Raw genomic sequence first — 21592 nt, forward strand, 5'->3', positions numbered from 1 at the left:
TTGCCCCCCCCCCCTCACATCCATGTGCACACGTGTGCTCTCTCTTTCTCCAAATAAGTAAGATTAAAAAAAAAAACCAAAAAATAAAACAAAATAAAAATGAGATGTAATTAACATCCTAGGGCTTAAAGATATTTTGGAAAAACAGTTATAAATTTATGGAATTCTAACAGGAGAGAGGGTACATGCTAAAATGTTAATAAATCCAGGAAAGTTCTAAAATAACACAATAAGAGAAAAGGTCCTGTTTTTACAATGATGTCATTGTATTTCATTCATAAAAGAGGCTGGATGGAAAGTAGCTGGCTCTGGCATTTTGGATGGCAGTCACTCTTTGCTGTCTCTATGGCATTTCTAGAGACAGAGATCAGGATTAGAGGAACCACAGTTCTTGCCCAGAGCAGAAACCCTACCTTAGTTTACAGCCCATAAGCCTCTTAATAGTCCCCAGGGAAATGTTCTATCATCATCGGGGAAAAAAATTAAAACATAGTTTCAGAAGCTTCAGTTTGGGAAGTGATTACACATTTTAGGCAAGTTTAATTCTCCAGTGATACACGAAAAATCTAAGAACCCTGGGTCGCCTGGGTGGCTCAGTCGGTTAGGTGGCTGACTCTTGATTTGGACTCAGGCCATGATCTCATGGTTCTCGAGTTCAAGCCCCACGTCCAGCTCTGTGCTGACGGTGTAGAGCCTGCTTGGGATTCTCTCTCTCTCCCTCTCTCTCTCTCTCTGCTCTGTACCCTCTTTCTCAAATAAATAAGTTAACTTTAAAAAAAAAGTAAAGCCAAAAAAACTAAGAACCTTAATCATTTGTAAATGAGGTAATAAAAGGCAAAAACAACTGATACATTTTTAAAGAATAGTTATTACTTAACAATGGAAACTGATACACATATATTCAGAAAATGCTGACACATCTTTTGTACTGAGATGGTTTCCCTGAAGAAATAGGTTTTGTCAAAAGTGGGAATTTCAGAGTCAAATAATATCCTTTCCATGACAATATGTCATTGACAGAAATTGCTACTCTAACATAATTCTTTATCTAAATTATAGTCTTTGGAAGAATTTTTGTCTCTACAAATCATTGGCATTTGCGTAATAATTGTATCAGTACAGTCTGATGTCACAAGTTATCTTCTACATTTTTTCTCGCCAGATTTGCATTCGTGTATGTATTATACATTTGTCTCTTACTGTATATTCATTTATTTTTGCTCTCATTTTAAATTAGATGACAAAAACCTATGGAGCAGATCTTTTCTGTTCAAAATGCTAGTAGTGGGGGTGAAAGGAATGATAATATTGGATTTAGTGCTTTGATTACCAATACAGTAACTATGAGGTACAGTAAAATATTTGCTAGCAACATACGAAGATCATAGGTAAATTCACTTATTTAAAAATGTTTTTCTCTAAAAGGAGACTAGTCCATTATTTTAATTGGATAAAATTATTTTTTGCCATTTGTCTCTTTATTCTACTCATTTTAATAATTCTTCTTAGTTATTCTGTATGTGAGCAAAATTTTAATCAGTCTTATCTTAGAATGTTCCTTACCAGCCAGATCGCCTTTAGGCATGATTTGCTGCATTTACCCTACATGAGGCAAGCTTGTTTTTCTTGTTCTCTTTATTTAGCAAGTCCTGAAATGCCGTATTTTTATTACAATCACACAAAGAAAATTTGCATGTGAATTACAAAGATTTATTTCTTGAACTATTTGATAATTGCCAATGTGATACCTCATCACCCTCCAGCCCCATAATTTCTGGTGTAGTTTTAACAAACAAGAACATTAGGATATTCACCCATGTAATTACAATATAACCATAAAAAACAAGGAATTTGACATTGTATATTGTTGTCCTCTGGTCCTTATACTTCATTCATGATTCACCGGTTGAGAATCATCTTGGGATGGAATTTTCATGGCTCTTTGGTTGCCTTGAATGGGAACAGTGCCTGGTCTTGCCCTGACTCTAGTGACTTTGACACTATCGAAGACTGCAGGCAGGTTTATTTTGTAGACTGTGCCTCACGTGGGTTTGTGTGACATTTACTCATGTTTAGAATAGATTAGATCACATCATACTAGATTAAGTTATGTTAGATTTCCCTGTTATTACATTAAATTAGACCAGATGTTTCCTCATGGTTACATTAGGTTTATTACACAGCTTCAGGAGGATATTCTTCAGGAGGCGTGATATTCTTCTAATTGTGATATTCTCCTATCATACTATCAGACATAATGCTTTTGATTTCTTCCACTAATAAAATGTCCATTTTGATCAAATTGTTAAGATTGTGAAGTCCCCTGTAAAGTTACTCTTTTTTCCTTTTGAAATTGTAGTCAGTACTATGTAGGGAGGTCCTTTGAAGCTATGTAAGTGTTGTGCTTCTCATTAAATTTTCCAGTTATTTACTTATCTTTTTGAGGATAGATTCATGGTTTCCTGTTTTAGACACTGGATTATAATCCATTTCTACCATTTATTTTGAGGATCAGTTTGTCCCAGATTTGCCCATAGATGCCCTTGAAGCAGCTTCTGTGTCTTTTGACATGTCTCCATCATTTGAGCACTTTCTGTTTTTCTGGGGCAATAAAATGATTTAATCTTCTCTTTCACTTTCTGTGCTGCGGTCAAGCCATCAAAGGGTTTTTCTAGAGTTCTGGCTCTTTGGGATACCTGGATGCCGGGTTTGTTCCTTGCGGTTGCGGACTCTCTGATCTAGGTAACTTCAGGGGCAGGTAAGGTCTGTATGTGCGCGCGCACACACACACACACACACACACACACACACACACACACAGATACACACACACATCTCTGTAAATGTGTATAAACACATCTGCATTTATTTTACAGCGCGCACGTGTGTGTGTGTGTGTGTGTGTGTGTGTGTGTATAACCCATCGCATACCAGAATTTCTAATTCTTATCGAGCACTATTGGGTTTATTCTACTCCGTCTCCCCATATGTGCAACTCTCACATCTGACAGTGAGAAATCAGGCTCCGATTTCCCACTCCCCAAGTCTACTTAGTTGGTCCATTCCTTTCTCTCTTCCCCATCTCCCACCAACACACATCTGAAAGCTCTCCTTACTCAGCCCAGCCAGCCATGATAGTTTGGTATTTTTTTCTGAAAATGATTTTGTAAGAATATCGCTGTGACTACAGTGATCACTGTGTATATTTTATCAAGAATCGAAACTTAATACATGCCCTATTAGTGTCCTAAAAATGAAACGAGAAAGATGGTCTTTCAAAAAGGCTTGTTCTTCCTCAGTCTAATGCTGGCTCTGAAAGGGGTAGGCTTGAAATATCTACAAACCAAGTAGCCCTTTTGCACTTTTGCAGGGTCTGCTAGCCACGGGATGTTAGGAGGTTCATTTCTATTAACAACAGCATATGATTCAACTATTTTGAACTAGGTCAACATACTCCATTCACTCTTCCTGTGTTTCCCCATGTGTGACCGGCTGACAGGACAATTATTGTGCCTTGACTTCCACATCATGCAGATAGGTCCTGTCATTCTCTCACTAGGAGAATCTGACCATTGGACGTGAACTCCTAAAGTCAGCTGGCTGTCGGATGAGATCCAGGTTACATGAGGAGCTGTACCTGAGCATAGGAGTCTGGGTGTTCTCCAGGGGGCACGTGACACGGGTGCCCGGTGAGGTACGGACAAAACACAAGGAGTAACTTCTCTTTCCTATGGAAGCTAATGTTGTAAAGTTGTTTTCGTCTGAAGAGATGATCAGAGAATACACAGCACCCCACAAGCATAGAGCAAAAGTACTAAAAATCGTGTTAGATAGTTAATAAAAAATATGATGCACTTTTACAAATGCTCCGAACTTTGTGGTATTTCTCAACGTTTAAAATTATTCCGTATTGAGATTTTTTTCTCATTCTAAATAGTCACTTTCATGCCCCGTTTTATGCTCCTAGTTTTATAATTGTGTTTAGTAATGGAGGGCCCAAATTGAGCAAGTGAGAGGGCCCAGGACGTCTAAACAACCGCTGTTGATCAGTAATGGAAGTCTAGCCAATGCCGAGAATCAGTGTGGTGTCAGTTAATTGTCTAGAGTACTGGTTTTGCCACTTGATGTAAAGTATCTGTTGGCCGCTGCTGCTGCTTCTTCTAGTTTCAGAAAACGAAACAGGATTCTAGCTTTTTTTTTTTTTTTTCCTTTTTCCTCTAATCTTCATGGTGTTTCGGGTTCCTCACCAACAGTCCTTCCTAAACTTGAGACACGTAACACCTGAGATTTCAGGCATGCCAGTAGACAGGTGCAACGGGGTCTGGGAAGGACATGCACCCTGGAGGTCATCAGGGTAGAAATGCCGGGGTCCCCGCTGTGCCAGACGGGTAAGACCTTTTACACAGGAGGAGCCGGCCTTAGACACAAGTGAGGAGAACCATATCTGGGACAGGCCTGCCGATGGGTATTTGTGGAGCTGACAGGCTTTGTAAGCAGGAAACAGGATCATCAAATACGATGAAGAATGAGAGGTGTATGTTAGTTTTGAGGCAAATGCAGAAGGTTTAACCTGGGTTTTGGTAGATTAGGCGAGAGGACAGAATTTTGTGACCCAGAATTCGAGGCTTTCTTGAAGGACGAGTCCAGAATCCAACCCATGGTGAGTCGTTCACCAGCCACATTCAGCTACACTGTCACATTAGAGTTAGAACTCAGCCAATCATTTTCCCCAAAGAGTCGGATAAATCAGAGCAGTGAGAGAGGACAGGCCTTTTTTGGAGGTATGTGGCTGTCATGAGTGGAATGGCCACCACCGGTCTCTGTGTAGTCTTCCCTTCTTCTCCTTGCCCTCACCTCTCTAGTCCACTGCTCAAGACTTGCTGGAATGTGTGTCTCTGCTCCAGGATCTTTGCAGCAGCCCTAGAACACTGCCCCCCCCCCCCCCCCCGCCGGTGCCTCCAATCTCGTCTCCTGCTGCACTTAGAAGACTATTTTGAAAAAGGCAAACAGTCATTGCTCAGGCTTGAAATCATTTGGGGGCTCCTTTGTTCTTCATGTAACTTTTATGTTCCTTATTACTGTCTTTTAACAGCTCTCCCCCACCCAAACGCCAACATTGGCTTCATAGCTAAGTGCCATCACAGCCATGCTGAGTGCTTTTTAGGTGTTTAAGTGACACATGATTATTTACACACCTGAACAAGTTTACACATTATTTCCCGTGCCCCACAGTGCCCCACAGCGCCCCTTGTCCCACTCACCAAACCCGAATCCCAACCAAAGCACGTCATCCGAACCCTTGAATAATCCTTTAGATTTCAAGTTTACTTCAGGCCTCCTCCAACATGCCCTTCCTAAAGTCCTTAGTCAGCTAGGCTTTTTGTGAACTCAGCCCCCTTGTCCAGTTGTATGGAATCCCTAATTCCGAATAAAGTGCTTGGCAACATAGAGAGTGCTTCACGAATATTTGTAATGTGAATTAATTAATAAAAAGATATTGATTAAAGAACTGCTCACCTTCGCAGCAACCTATGCTTTCTTCGCGCCCCCCCCCCCCCCCCGAACAAAAGAAATCAAAGTCTAACATGCCGAATGTATTTGTGAAGGGTAATGTACTTGGTAACAAAGTTGTCAGTTCTTGGCAAGAGTCTCTTGTTTTGAAGCCTTTGTTTTCTCACCAGGAGCTGGCTGGCTTTCTCACTGTGATCCCTTCCCAATTTATCATTGCTTATACCGACAGAGAGAGAGGGAATATAGTATGATATTTAAGAGCACAGGTTTTGAGACAGACTACAAGATTCAAATCCTTACCTCTGACATTTACCAGCTATAATGACTTTGGGCTATTTATTTAACCTTTCTTTGCCTTGGTTTCCATATCTGCAAAATGAAAATAATAACTGCCTCACAGCGATGGTGTAAAAATTAGGTAAATTATTATATCAAGAAACTGAGAACAAAAAAACCTGGCACCTATGTGCAAACCGCATACACTGGGTAACTATGATTTAGCTTTAGTTTTCTTATTCCTGGTATAGCCTCATATCAGAAGAGAGGAGAGGATTTTCTCTATTAGCGGTCCAGGCCAGATGTTTTGTGGTCCAGATCATTAAACTGTGCCTTCAAAATTGCCTGAGAGGGGCAGGTGGGTAACTCAGTCGGTTAAGCATCTGACTTCAACTCAGGTCATGATCTCACAGTTTGTGAGTTTGAGCCTCATGTCAGGCTCTGTGCTGACAGCTCGGAGCCTGGAGCCTGCTTTAAATTCTGTGTGCGTCTCTCTCTCTGCCCCCGTTCATGCTCTGTCTCTCTCTCTCAAAAATAAATAAACATTGAACATTTTTTTTTTCTAAATGCCTGAGATATCCCTTTCTGGAGACTGAAGTCTACAACATACACATCTGCACAGGACTGTTACCTGAGGACGGTAGGTGGCTGGGTTACAGAAGACCCTGCTTCATAACTGCTCCCCAGACCGAACTTTCTGAGGCTGGGTTCCTTGTCAAGCCAACCATCTGATCTGAATGCAGGCAAAGTATCCATTTAGCACCGAGTTTTATTCCACTTCTCTATTCCTGTGTTATATGAAACTTTCATTTGGGAAAGAGAATCCTCGGCAGATGATTTTGTGTGTCAAATGCAAATCCGTGAAGCACAGAATATTAGTGTTATATTGATCAATTATAGGAGAGCTTTCTCATTTACGTATCACAAGTGAGAGTAGAATTACAGTTTATTGAATGTCTAAAAATATTTATCTCCAGGCCTCACTAACTTCGGTAAAAAATTTCCCAAAGCAACTAACGAGCTTATAGAAAATTTTATGTGCAAAGGAAAATGAGAAGTGCCCTTTGTATTTACTTTGGGCAGAGTGCAAATGTATGGGCCCTTCTACATACTTGTAATGGTGTTAGAAATTGGTCTGGCTTTTCTAGGAGGGAATTTAGATCCCTAAGCCTAACATCTTGAGTATGTTAAAATATTTTGAACTCAGGATTTCCAAAACTCAGAATTTAGACTAAAGGAAGTAACTAGAAAGTTACATAGCCTGTGGGTAGGGCACCTGGGTGGGCTCAGTCAGTTAAGCCTCCGACTTCGGCTCAGGTCAAGATCTCATGGTTTGTGGGTTCGAGCTCCGTGTAGGGCTCTGTGCTGACAGCTCAGAGCCTGGAGCTTGCTTTGGTTTCTGTGTCTCCCTCTCTCTGTGCCTCCCCCCGCCACCACCTCTCTCTCTGTCTCAAAAATGAATAAATATTAAAAAAAAAAACTTTTTAAAAAGTATCTGGGCAAAGATCAATTCTTTGCTATCTATTTTTTTGTGTGTGCCTTCATATTAACTTAATGTCTGTGTCGCCCTAATAAAATGTAAGTTCAACGAAACCAGGGACATTTTCTGGGTTTTTTTTTCCCCAACCACAGAACAAGTGCTTAGCAGATTGTCTTGTATACATCAAATATTCAACCATTATCTATTATATAAATCAAAGAGTCATTGTTGTGATGTCTGATAGAACACATGAGGAAGTATCTAAACAGCAAAAGTAAGAGACTGACTAAATAAATATGGCCAAATGATGGGACAGATGAAATCCACCAAAAGGTCAAAGTTTTTTTCTAAGTCTATTGATCGACATAAAAAAAATCTTAAGACATATTTTTACATGAAAAAGGTTACAAGCCATATAATTCTAATATTGCAAAAAATTTTTAAAAGAAATAAAATATTGAATGTTTATATGGAGCCACACATATTCTCTCTCTCCTTTAAAATTGTCCTTATATTGTCCTTATTTCAAATATTATGATAAATTGAATTGTTTTTAAATGTTCAATCAGCTTTTTTTTTTTTTGAGAGGGTTATAAAGACCATGTAGCTACTTGGAAAATGGTTAGGAAATAATTTAAGTCTAAACAAGTATACAGAAATGCATGCTGGATTACTACTCTGATAAAGTTACATTAACGTAGGGCTAAGGAAGGGACAAATTAATGTACGACTAGGGAATAATTTGTAGGGGAGTGAGTTTCTGGGTTTCTTTCTGTATCTTTCTTTCTCCCTCTTTCATGCTTCCTTCCTCCCTTCCTTTCCTCCGTCTCCCCCGTCTCTCTCTTTAATTCTTTCTTCTTAATGCCACCATTTTTCCCTAAAAAATTCAATTAGAATCTCATTCAATTAGATTCAATTAGAATTTCATTAGCCCTTTTGGTAATTATTGAAAAAAAAAAAACGGAGTTGAGTATGTTCTCCTTATCTTCAGACACCAGTACATCTTTTAGGAGTTGCCAGAGCCTTCTTTATTAACAACCAACTCAAGTAGCTCAGAGTTGCCCTTCCTCCATAAATCCCTAAATAGGACGAAAACCATACCCAGTGATGAGCAAACAATGACCTATATATTCATTTAGCTCTTGTGCTGCTCTGAATGTCAGTTTTAGTCAAGGATTATTTTATGGGGAAGAAAAATTATGCCCCCTTTTGAGGTAATCATTTTTGTTTGCCGGTTTTTCTGCTGCAGGACACTTCTGATGCATTTCGCTTACGTTTCACATGTTCCAGCATTTTCTACTGACCCTTTAACTAGAAGAAAATAACTGATAGAAAATGCAAGGAACTTAGTTCTCCTTGGTTACACAAACAAGGTCAACCTGAACAAAGGTTTAATTTTCATCTGTAGTACTTCCAAGCTTACAGACCCCAGAGTAGAAACTGAATGTAGATTATTAGTTAGGTTTTATAAATTATTCCCACTCTGATTCTTTTTTTCCCATTCTGATTCTTAAAAATGGCTACAGAAACCATTTGGAATTTTACGGAATTCTCATAACTTCTTAGTCCAATACTCTTGTGTATAACACAGGACTTTGATTTATAAGTGTATGTTCTTTGCATACTCAGATAGATAACCTAATTCTGAGATTAAAAAATATATATATCTTTCTTTGCACATGCCTTTATATTTTCTGCATTTTCTCATTCAAAGTTGTATCCAAGACTTTTCCTTTTGTATTTTACTTAGAAAAAAAAAAAGATGATAATAATTGAGCTTTAAATTAGGACCCTTTTCGATCGAACTTCCTGCTTCTCCCTCGATGACCTCCTACCGAGCTTCTTCCTTCCCTCTCCCCAGATCGAGGGACCTGCAGTATCTGCTTCCTAATTACTCCAGCTGATATGAGGGTGCTTATATACTTCTCTGCCTTCTGTCTCTTATATGTGTATTTTCTTCTCTCTGTCTTTATCCTTTATGCCGCTGCCCCATTTGTTTTCACAGGCCACTCATGAGCTCAGAGCTACTGCTAAGGAAGAGCCCTGAAAATGTTCGCCACGTATTGATCATACCTTGAGAATCTTGCACATAATCTCATACACGGAGAATGTTTTCTCTGCTCGGGTCCAGTCCCACGTTGTCACCTTGAAAAGATGAGAAACTGACATGTCATCTGTTGTAGAAACACACTCCCTATTTCCGTCTTTATCGTACTTAGATAACATGGCACACCATGACACTTTCCCACCTGCAGTACATGATCTCAGTTGTGAAGCTATCCTCATAGAGGTCCCTGTGTGGTGTTTTGGTGTCCTCTCCCTTCGGCTTTATTGCCATTTCTCCTCCTCTTTCAGCAAATGTTTTATGTTATGTGTAACCATCTCCATTTGCCCACCGTATGCATATATTTTAAATAATGTATGATTTACATAAAAATACCAAGGATTTATATTTCTCACACACAGCAATTTCCCAGTTTACCAACCAGTTACATACAAAGAAGCGTCCTAAATATAAACACTGGCTTTAAGTTTTTAAAAAGACATTATTTATATCAAGAAGTTATTTCAAGATGTGATCGCCTTAAACACTGTGAAGACACCAAACAATACGATGAAGTTGGTCACTTTCTTACATTTGAAACATGCATTTGTCTGTCTACTCGTATGAAATTATTCAGAGTAGGAATATAGTAAAATGTATAAATATTAATAGATTTTTTTTCCTGCTTTCTGGGTGCTTTGAACTTTGTATAGACATAGTCATTCAAAATAACAGCAGGTCAGATTCCATATTTCCAAAACCCTATGTAATATTATACCTGTAAGTGAGTGGTCTGGCAATTGATATTCATATTCAATAAATATTTATTAAGAATCTACTGTTGTATAAGGTACATGATTCCAAAAGAAAGACCTTGGGTGCAATAGGTACCCATACATACTTAATACAAAGTCCAATGACTAGAATACAGATATCAAAATGCTACTTTTTTTTTTACTTAGACACACCTGTGTCAAATAGATAATAAGCACATTTTGACTCTCATAAATGCCTGAACAGAAATGCCTTCCAGGGATATAAAGTAAATATTTAACGCCAGAACATATATCTTTAGTAAGATATTTTCAGAAACATTTGCGCTGTTTTCTATTTTTCCCCTGTATCTTATTTGCAAAATACAGGAAAACCTTGGTTTGTGAGCATAATTCATTCCGGAAACATGTTTGTAATCCAAAGCACTTGTATATCAAGGCAAATTTCCAGAACCATTGGCTAAGTCATGATCATGTGACACGCGCTGCTGTCGCATACCACGTGAATTACAAGACATCCCTTGCTGATCAAGTTAAAATTTACTAGAAATGTCTGCTGCCCTGCGGAACACTCGCAGAACAGGTTGCTCGCGATCCACGGTTTTACTGTATATTGGTAATACGCTATTTACCATTATCAAATTGATGTCACTCTGTCATGATAATACGGGAAAAATAAAAACTGTCGGACAAAAACGCTTACCGGAGGTGCCAGAAACTTGTAAAGACAGGATCCCCTCAGGGCTAGAAATGTTGGCGAGTATGCTCGATCTTGTAGAGGATCCTGCTCCCGTGCTTCACACCAGCCCATGTAGACTATCTGTAGGAAAATGGAATATGATTCGCTGTCAACAAAAGTCTCATTACAGATGCGTACTTTGTGTATCTTGGGGGGTATTTTAATTCTCCCATAACATTATCAAATGAATTGATGAGAAACAATACATACGCCACATAAGCTTTCCAATAAGTGGATGTGAACCACTCCCGAGAGCTTACGTTTCCATCAGCACTTATCAAGCATTTGTTTATGCAGTCCAACTGGGCATGAGTTATATTTCCCCCTCTCCACCACCGCGATAAAAATGTTTCCTCGTAATGAAATTTGTCGACTTATCCTATCCGTTTCTCAATTAGTGGCATTTTACAATGAGGATGTGCTCCCAGGATAAAACTATTTAAGAGGGTAAAGGAGATAAGTCAAAAAGAGGTACCCTATGTGATGACCACTGGCGTGGTATACCACATCTCCCGTCTACCTGACAGGATGGGATGATAGCTTTTCTTGATTTAGTCACCAATCTAAGATGAACATAGATCATTCAAACATTATTCATATATCAAATGGCAATGACAACAGCTCTTTGGTCTTTAGATCTTAAATATGGGCGGCTCAATTCCCAAAAAGAAATCATGGGAGATAAGCCACTCCTCCTCCAATCATTTGGTTGTTCTGAAGCTCAAACATATACATAAGCATTTATTCAATGAATTTTAGATTCCTGACAATGTATACACATACGTCATTTCATTTATCTCTTACCACAACTTTATGTGGTAGACATATCTGGAGGATATATTTCCCAGATCATGTCATTTACTTTGGATTTATGGTTGACGGGATGTTCTTTCCTACTCTTAGACTTTTTTTTTTTTTTTTGCTATGAGATCTGTCATGACTAATGTGATATTAATGCACATGACAAAAGTAAGTTGGAGTTAGTATCTTGTGCTTCTGCCATTGCCATGAAGAAAGCATAGCCAAGATGGAAGCATGTGGAGCTGGCCAGAGCCAGAATTTCCTCCTGGGCACAAAGCCTAGCCACGTCCAGCCTAGAGGCCAATTCCAAACAATCAGCTCACTTACAGAGAGAAATAAAACACAGAGAAATAGGCTTCCCATGCTCATATCTTAGAAGAATTATTATTATTTTTTAGAAGAATTATTCTTCACAAATATTCCTAATATCCAAATTGACCATCCCTATAAAGTCCCAAAGCCACTCCTTGTGGAAATAGAAAAAATATCTTAAAATTCATATGGTACTACAAAAGACCGAATAACCAAAACAATATTGAGCAAGAAGAACAAAGCTTGCGACATTTTACCTCACGCTTTCAAAAAATATTACAAAACAAGGGGGGCCTAGATGGCTCAGTCGGTTGAGCATCTGACTTCGGCTCAGGTCATGATCTCACAGCTTGTGAGTTTGAGCCCCGCATCGGGCTCTTTGTTGACAGCTTGGAGCCTGGGGCCTACTTCGGATTCTGTGTCTCCCTCTCTCTCTGCCCCTAACCCACTCACATTCTGTCTCTGTCTCTCTCAAAAATAAATAAACATTAAAAACAATTACAAAACAAAGTAACCAAAACAGTAAGATACTGGCGTCAAAACAGACAGATAAAAATAATGAACAGAGGAGAGAACCCAGAAATAACGTTTACGCATTTCGGGTCAGCTGATCTCCAACAAAATCAAGAATACACAATGGGGAATGTATAATGGCTCGGGAAACCTAGATAATCACATGCTAGAGAATCATTTTAGATCCTTATCTCACACCATATGCAAAAATGCATTAAACTCAACTCAACTCAAAATGAATTAAAGGCCCTAAAGCCATTAAACGACAAGAAATACAATTTTAAAACATTATGTCTTTCCTGTGTATCTCCCAAACTGGATGCAGTTAAAAAGACAGGAAGAGACACATTTTCTTGAGGACATGCAGTAATGTAAAAGCTTGTGTAAATCTGGTAAGTTTGATTCTCCACTTCTAACATCAACTCAACACAATTGTGCATACATGTGCACTAGGCGCATGTATAAGAATATTCATGCAGGTTCTTCTTCTTAGTCCCAACTATGTATCAATAGTTTGAAATATTAACAAACTGTGTATCCTCAAAATACTTCATAGATGAAACTAGCAATAATTTATGGTAAAATAAATACAGCAGGCAAATTAGTAAATTAGAGCTGTCCGGAACAACATGAATGAATCTCACAGAACATAATGCCAATTGAAGGAAGTAGACGTGGAATAACACGTACAAGTAATTTGTTTCAGATTAACGAGTCTTTTGGAATGCATTTCTGGTTGGGAAAAAACAAAAAAAAAAAAGTACTAGACTGAAGCAAGACAATCACCACCATAATTGTCAGGATAATGGTTACGTTAGAAGACAACAAGCTAGTTGTTACTGGGAGAATGCGACCTGGGGAGAAAATGTGAGTTGCTAGCCATCTGCTTTTCTTGACCTAGAATGTGGTTATGCAGGGGTTCGGCTTTTGAATAATCAAGATGCACGTCTCTGACTTATGAGCTTTCCTTACATGCATTGTGTTTTACAAAAACTCATCTAAAACAGCACGCAATGTGTATTCTTAGTAATAGCTTTATAACAACCTTAAAATAACAGAGAGTTTTGTGAGTATTCTAGGAAGAAAGTATTCTGATAAATACAGTTTAAATTGCACTGTCATTATTGGGCCACTGCAATGGGATAGAATTTTAGTTATTACAGATTACATCACCTTCAATCGTTAACATCGTTTCACAATTAGGTCAGAGTCTTTCATTTAAACTCATGTTGATAAAACGTATAGTTTCTCTAGGCTTATGACTTCTCTGTATTGGCAGGAGAAAAAAGAATCGAGTGGTATACATAACCATGAAAAGGAAATATTTCAGCTTCTTAAGGCTATGAAATTTGAGTTTGTTGTCTCTTCCTGCCTCTATAATTTGCTGGAAGCTGAAATGTTAGGAAGGAGATACTGGTATTTTTCAAGAAATATCAATGAATACAATTTTATTATTTTGAACTGAGTGTAGCCTTGGGCGAAGAGCTCAGGATATAGCTAATAAAAATGGGATTATCAGAGCTGTAAGGGGGATTTCTTCCAGGGAATGCTTGCTCTCCAGGCCAAGGATTGCCCTTATCATCTTCTGTTCCAAAACAAGGAAGCAAAGTTCTTAATTGTGCAGAGATTTCTAAGGCACTTTTTGATTTTCATCGTTACCAGGACTCTTGTGAAATAATTATAAGGTTGAGGAGACCTAGGCATTTTTAGTAAATGCTTCCCACACATGTCACAGCAAATGATAATTCTAAAGAAAAACTGTATCACTTAATCTTTAAAAAAATTTAAAAACCCAAATGGACAATAGAGGCATGAGTATTTCAAAGGGGATATTTTAGAAGCAAGGATAATTAAAAGGGAATGGTTTTCCTTGCATACAAAATGACAGGAAGACTTCCACATGTAAAATTTTAAGACAAAGATTTTAGAAGCTTGCCTATTTTTCAGCTTTATTGAGGTAATCAGCAAATAAAATTATAAGATATCTAAAGTTGCACATTGCGATGATTTGATGAACACATATACTGTGAAAGGAGTTCTCCCATCTCATTGATACATCCATCACCTCATATATGTGTGTATTTTCTTTAAATAGATAAGAACATTTAAGTTCTACTCTTAGCAAATTTCAGTTACACAATACAGTGTTACTTAACGTCACCATGTTATACATTCGATCCTCAGACCCTGGCGGTGGTGGGGGGGGGTCTAGATGAATATTTGCACCTTTATACCAACCTCTCCCCAGTTCCTCTAGCCCCTGGCAATCATTTTTCTACTCTCTATTTCTATGAGTTTGACTTTTTTTTTTTTCCACATATAAGTGACACTATGAAGTATTCATCGTTCTCTGCCTGGCTTCTTTCATTTAACGGGATGCCCTCAAGTTCCATCCATGTTGTCAAACAGGATTTTCTTCTTTCTCAACAATGAATATATGTCTCACATCTCCTTTATCCATTCATCTGTTAATGGACACTTAGTTTGTTTCCATATATTGACTACAGTGAATAATGCTACAATGAACATGGGAGTTGCAGATATCTCTTGGAGGCCCTATTTTCATCTCCTGTGTGTATACCCCCAAAAGTGGGATTGCTAGATCATATAGAAGCTCTATTTTTAATTTTTTGAGGAGCCTCCATACTGTTTTCCACAATGGCTGCACCAATTTGCACTCCCACCCAAAGTAGACAAGTATATCCTTTTCTCCACATTCTCATTAGCTCTTGTTATCTCTTGTCTTTTGGATGATAGCCATTCTAACAGGTGTTAAGGTGATAGCTCATTGTGGTTTTGATTTGCATAAACTTGCTTATTTTAAATGGCGTGTGTAATTAGCTGAAAACACACCTGATATGTAAAGCTTGCACTGCACAGCAACATTTTATTTTTAAATTTTTTATTATTTTAAAACTTATTTTATTTTACATTATTTCTCCTCTTTTAAATACTTTAATTTTTAGGGCCATTTGACATATTTGAGTGGAAGGTAGAGATTTCCCATAGACCCCATGCACCTCTCCCACTATCAACATCACCCACAAGTGTGATACATTTGTTACAACTGATGAACAATTGATACGTCATTATCAGCCAGAGTCCATCGTGTCCATTATGGCTCGCTCTTGGTGTTGCATATTCTATAGGTATAACAAATGTTCAATGACACATATCTACCATTATAGTATCATACAGAATCGTTTCACTGTCTTAAAAACCCTCTGTGCTCTGCTGATTCATCCCTCCTCCCCAATCCCTGGAAATTACTGATTTTTTTACTGCCTACATTATTTTACCTTTTCTAGAATGTCATATCTTTAGGATCATACAGTATGTAGCCTTTTTAGATTGATTGCCTTCACTTTTTTTTTTTAAATTTTTTTTTTCAACATTTATTTATTTTTGGGACAGAGAGAGACAGAGCATGAACGGGGCGGGGGGGGGGTGCAGAGAGAGAGGGAGACACAGAATCGGAAACAGGCTCCAGGCTCTGAGCCGTCAGCCCAGAGCCTGACGCGGGGCTCGAACTCACGGACCGCGAGATCGTGACCTGGCTGAAGTCGGACGCTTAACCGACTGCGCCACCCAGGCGCCCCGATTGCCTTCACTTTTTAACGTATATTTATGGTTCCTCCATGTCCTTTCATGGCTTGACACTTCATTTCTTTTCAGTGTTGAGTGATATTCCATTCTTGGGATACACTACAGTTTATTTACCCACTCATCCACAAAGCCATCACGGCTGCTTCCAAGTTTTGGCAATAGGAACAAAGGTGCTATAAACATCAATTTGCAAGTTTTTGTCTGTACATAGGTTTCAATTTTTTTTGATGTTTATTTATTTTTGAGACAGAGAGAGACAGAGCATGAGCAGGGAAGGGGCAGAGAGACAGGGAGACACAGAATGTGAAGCAGGCTGCAGGCTCCAGGCTCCGAGCCATCAGCACAGATGCTCGACGCGGGGCTTGAACTCACAAACAATGAGATCATGACCTGAGCCGAAGTCGGACGCTTAACTGACTGAGCCACCCAAGTGCCCCTGGACATAGGTTTCCAACTCATTCAGGCATATACCAAGGAGTGTGGCAGCTGAAATGTATGATAAAAGTATATTTTGTTTCGTAAGAAACGGCAAAACTATCTTTCAATGTGGCTACGCAATGTTTTACTGTCACCAGCAATGCAGAGTTCTTGCTTCTCCGCATCCTTGCCAGCATTTGGCATTGTCAGTGCAGGGGGTTTGGCCATTGGAGTAAGTGTGTACTGGTATATTATTGTTCTTTTATCTTTTCATTCTGCTGATGACATGTAATGGGGAGCATCTTTTCGTATGTTTATTTGCCTTCTGTGTATCTTCTTTGGTGAGGTATCTATTACCGTCTTTGGCCCATTTCTCAGTTGCGCTGTTTTCTGCACTATCAACACAGAACCTAATGCAGGACTCAAACTCACACACTGTGAGGCCATGAGCTGAATCGAAGTCGGACTCTAAACCAACGGAGCCATCCAGGCGCCCCTACTTGGATTGTTTTTTTTATTGCTGAGTTTCAAGAGTTCTTTGTGTATTTTAGATAATGGTCCTTTATTAGATACGTTGTGCAAGTATTTTCTCCCAATATGTGGCTTGTCTTATTCTATTGATATGGTCTTTTGCAAGGTAAATATTTTTGCTTTTAATGAATTCCACGTTAGCAATGGTTTCTTTCCTAGATCCTGGAAAGAATCTTTGGTGTCACCTCTGAAATGTCATCAACATAGTCAAGGTCATCTAGATGTTTCTCCTGTTATCGTCTGGAAGTTTTATAGTTTTGGATTTTACATTTAGGTCTGTAATCCAGTTTGAGTTAAATTTTGTGAAGGGTGTATGGTCTATGTCATGATTCTTTTTTTTTTTTTTTTTTTGGCATATGGATGTCTAGTTCTAGAACCATATTTTCAAAACACTGTCCAGAGAGGATCCTCAAAAATTTTTGTAAATGGATTACCTCCTGACAATAGCAATTAGACAGAGAAAAGAAGATGGGAGACCACCAGTCTGACTGAATCTGTGACCATAGCTCATATTCAGAACATGGTAAGAATTTTCTTTTTTTTATTTTGACCTTCTTCCCTAAACAAATTGAAGATACTGCAGTTGGATGGGTGAATTAACTTACTGTGTTATTTAAGTTGCAAACCAATTATTTGAGGAATTGAAATCAACTGCCTTTATCTTTCAAATCTTTGCAAAACTAGAAATGCAATTCTAGAGGCAGTCAAAAGTTCACCTATTCGGGGCGCCTGGGTGGCGCAGTCGGTTAAGCGTCCGACTTCAGCCAGGTCACGATCTCGCGGTCCGTGAGTTCAAGCCCCGCATCGGGCTCTGGGCTGATGGCTTGGAGCCTGGAGCCTGTTTCCGATTCTGTGTCTCCCTCTCTCTCTGCCCCTCCCCCGTTCATGCTCTGTCTCTCTCTGTCCCAAAAATAAATTAAAAAAAAAAAAAGTTGAAAAAAGTTCACCTATTCATTTTTATAAATCCCAAAACATCCCTGCTTATCTTAAAAGGCTTATCACTTGCATTCTTCCCTGTGTCTTTGAGACGTACATGTTAAAGTACAAACTTCTGGGAGGTAATTCTTACCAGAAGAAAAACAAAAGATAAAAAATCACTTAAACTTTGTTTTAGCGAATGGAATGAATGGGCAGCCTCATTTACCAGAAAAACAACCTAGAAACAGCTTCTCTTACAACTGGTAAAATGCAAACTGTAAGACCCCTGTTTATATCTGTCTGTATGCTTAAGTGTGTCTATAAATGTGCATTGTAGACGTATGGTATTTTCTACTGCTGGATCGTATTCTAAAATTAATTTGTAAATGATCTCTATTTAATTGATTTAAAGAAATAAGCACCTATATGAATTAATATCCATAAGAATTCTCAAAATATAATAGAAACTAAACCAAATGCTTTTCAGGGTCACGTGATTTGGCACAGTCTTTGACAAATAAAAGCTAGTTTAAATTTGCTTTAATTAAAACAGGCATGTATTCAGCATACCAACAATGATATATATTGCAGACAACTTCTATTCTACGTAGGTTGTGTTACCTGTCAAAAAATTTGTCAGTAAGAAAACCAGCTTGGAACAATGAATGACTCTGTCAAATTTCTCATGAAATTTTTGTGGGTAATCTGAACATAATTGTTATGAACAAGTAAATTAAATAGATGTAAGTAGGGTAAAAAGTTTTTAGGTGAACTTTTTCAATAGTTTCCCCAACTTTTTTATATGCTTTGAAACCTTGAAGTTAAGTTAAATGATAAGCTAAATTCAATGAATATTCATTTATTTTTATTTTTAAAGGATTTTTTAAAGTTATTTGTTTATTTTGAAAAAGACAGAACATGAGCAGGGGAGAGGCAGAGAGAGAGGGAGAATCCCAAGCAGGCTCCACACTGTCAGTGCAGAGTCCCTTAGAGAAACTAAAGATATTTGAGTCTATTAGTAAACATGTGTTATGCCATGCTGATAAACTTTCTATCAAAAAAAGCATGTTTCTAGAAATCATTAAAAGTATTTATGTTTTCACACCATGCCAATGTAAAAGATAGTTCACAATTGTTTATTTCTTAAAGTTCCTAAAGGTTAAGAATTCTGATTAATAATGTCATTAAAGCTAGTAGAAATAACAAAGGAAGCAACTCCGTATGCAAGAAAAGTAGGATGTATGCTTTTGGCAAAAGAAAGCATGAGGGATGGAAATACATTCTTGTTGAGGGAGGAGAAAGTAATTTTGCGCTAAATTGAGGCTGGTTATTTAAAGAGGGAAAATACAGGATGAAATCTGAATGTAAAAAAAGAAAGTTGTAGAATGTGTGTGGAAAGGGAATCTTTGAAAAAGAATTTTAAGGTGTGGTCAAGTTGGCTAGAATTAAAATGAATTTATTTTAAAATGAGTGTTAGTATCAAAAGTTCACTGGTGCAGGTTGTCCCCAAGAAGGCAGCAAAGTAAGAGGACCTTGGGCTTGTTTCCTCCCACAAACACCACTAGATAACTATTAAATCATCCTAAGTACCCCAGAAATCCACATTAAGACTGACAGAACAAACCCCATACCTAAAGGGAGAGAAGAGACTACATCAAAGAAGGTAGGAGGTGTGGAGATGTGGTTTAGGGGAGAAATGGATCACGTTTGCCACGGAGGAGAGGGAGCCATGGTCTCAGAAAAGGGCGAAAGAGACAGACGCATACGGGGGAACACAGAGAATTTTTCCTCAAAGCCAAGACTTAGAAAACACGAGGGGCTGAATGTCGTGTGTTCTTGCACCTAACTAGCAGGGATTAGCCCTTGGAATGTTGTTTTATTATTTTATTTCATTTCATTTCATTTCATTTTTTTTAAGTTTATAGAGTGAGCATGAGTACGGGAGGGCAGAGAGAGAGGGAGAGAGAATCCCAAGCAGACTCCTTGGTCGGCAGAGCCCAGTGTAGGACTTGATTCCAAGATCAATGCCAAAATCAAGAGTCTGACACTTAAACGACCGAGCCATCAAGGTGCCCCTTCAAGGCTGGAATTTTATTTATTTATTTATTTATTTATTTATTTATTTATTTAAAATTGGAGAGAGAGAGTGAGCAGCAGAGGGGCAGAGAGAACGGAGGGAGAGAATCCCAAGCAGGTTCCGCACTGTCAGAGCAGCGCCCGATGCAGGGCTCAAACTCACAAATCCTGAGATCATGACCTGAGCTGAAATCAAGAGTCAGACACTTAGCCAACTGAGCCACCCAGGTGCCCCAAGCCTGGAATTTTAAAGGTCATTAGGCTTGGCTTCAGTAGAGCTCAGAGGGCACTGCCCTATTCCTGAAGAGAAGGCAGGCAAACAACCTGGGGTGGGCAGGGAGGTCCTTACCACAGAGATAAAAAAGTGAAAAAAGAATCAATCAGAGATGAAGAGTGCAATAAACAATATTGGAAACAGGCTTCATGCAATGAACAGCAAGCTGGAAGAAGCAGAGGGACAAATTAGTGGCCTAGAAAACAAAATCATGGAAAATAATGAAGCTAAACAAAAGAAAGAAAGAAAAATTATACAGCACAAGAATAGACTTACGGAGCCCAGTGACTCCATCAGATGTAATAACATTAGTATTACGGGAATCCCAAAAGAAGAAGGGCGGGGGGGTGGGCGGCAGAAAACTTATTTCAAGAAATAATAGGAGAAATCTTCCCTAACCTGGGGAGGAAGGAAACGGACATCAAGATTCACAAGGCACAGGGTACTCCCGTCAAAATCAAAGAAAGCAGGCCAACACTAAGACATACTGTAATTAAATTTGCAAAATACAGTGAAGAAGAAAAACTCTTCAAAGCAGCAAAAGAAAAGAAGTTTTTGACTTACAAAGGAAAATCCATAAGGCTAGCTGAACATTTCTCAACTGAAATTTGGCAAGCCAGAAGGGAGGGGCATGATGCATTCAAAGTGCTGAATGGGAAAAAATCTGCAGCCAAGAGGACCCTATCCAGCAAGGTATCATTCAGAATAGAAGGAAAGGGGGAGAGTTTCCCAAAGACTAAAGGACTTCGGGACCACTAAAGCAGCCCTGTGAGAAATATGAAAGGGGATTCTTTGAGTGCAAACAAGGGACCAAAAGTGACACAGACAAGAAAAGGTCAGGGAGAATCTCCAAAACCCAGTGGCAAAACAAGTAATAAAGTGGCAATAAAGAGATATCTATCAATAATTACTTTGAATGTAATTAGACTAGATGCTCCAATCAATAGGGTGTCGGAATGGATGAAAAAAACAAGACCCATCTACCTGCTGCCCACGAGAGACTCGTTTCAGACCTGAAGACACCTGCAGACTGAAAGTGAGGGGGTGGAAAAGCATTTATGACGCAAACGGATGTCAAAAGAAAGTCAGAGTAGAAACACTTACACCAGACGAACTGTACTTTTTCGTTCTTGTGTTGTTTTTGTCCTGCTTTGGTGTCAGCGTAGCTCTGGCCTCCGGGAAGGATTTTGAATGTGTTCCTTCTATTCCGTTATTTGTAAGGTTTTGATAAAGATTGCCATGAATTATTATTATTTTGTTGACGTTTGTTAATGTTTCACCAATGAAGCCATGCGGTCTTGGGCTTTTCTGTGTTGGGAGA

At 38.7% G+C, this 21592-nt stretch overlaps 1 protein-coding gene across 4 annotated transcripts in view; it reads right to left on the reverse strand.

Moving 5' to 3' along the window:
* Positions 1-21592, reverse strand: part of SNTG1 (syntrophin gamma 1) — a 916326-nt gene that overhangs the window by 79246 nt on the left and 815488 nt on the right. For all 4 annotated transcript variants that reach the window (XM_040487820.1, XM_040487818.1, XM_040487819.1 and 1 more), the window contains 2 exons: positions 10788-10904; positions 9341-9412 (listed from right to left, as the gene is read on the reverse strand). In XM_040487820.1, the coding sequence (XP_040343754.1) occupies positions 9341-9412; positions 10788-10904 (189 nt within the window). The remainder of the gene's footprint in view (positions 1-9340; positions 9413-10787; positions 10905-21592) is intronic.

The sequence above is a fragment of the Herpailurus yagouaroundi genome, unplaced genomic scaffold (genome assembly GCF_014898765.1).
Source record: "Herpailurus yagouaroundi ecotype Mexico unplaced genomic scaffold, PumYag 165, whole genome shotgun sequence".
Classification (NCBI taxonomy): Eukaryota; Metazoa; Chordata; class Mammalia; order Carnivora; family Felidae; genus Herpailurus; species Herpailurus yagouaroundi.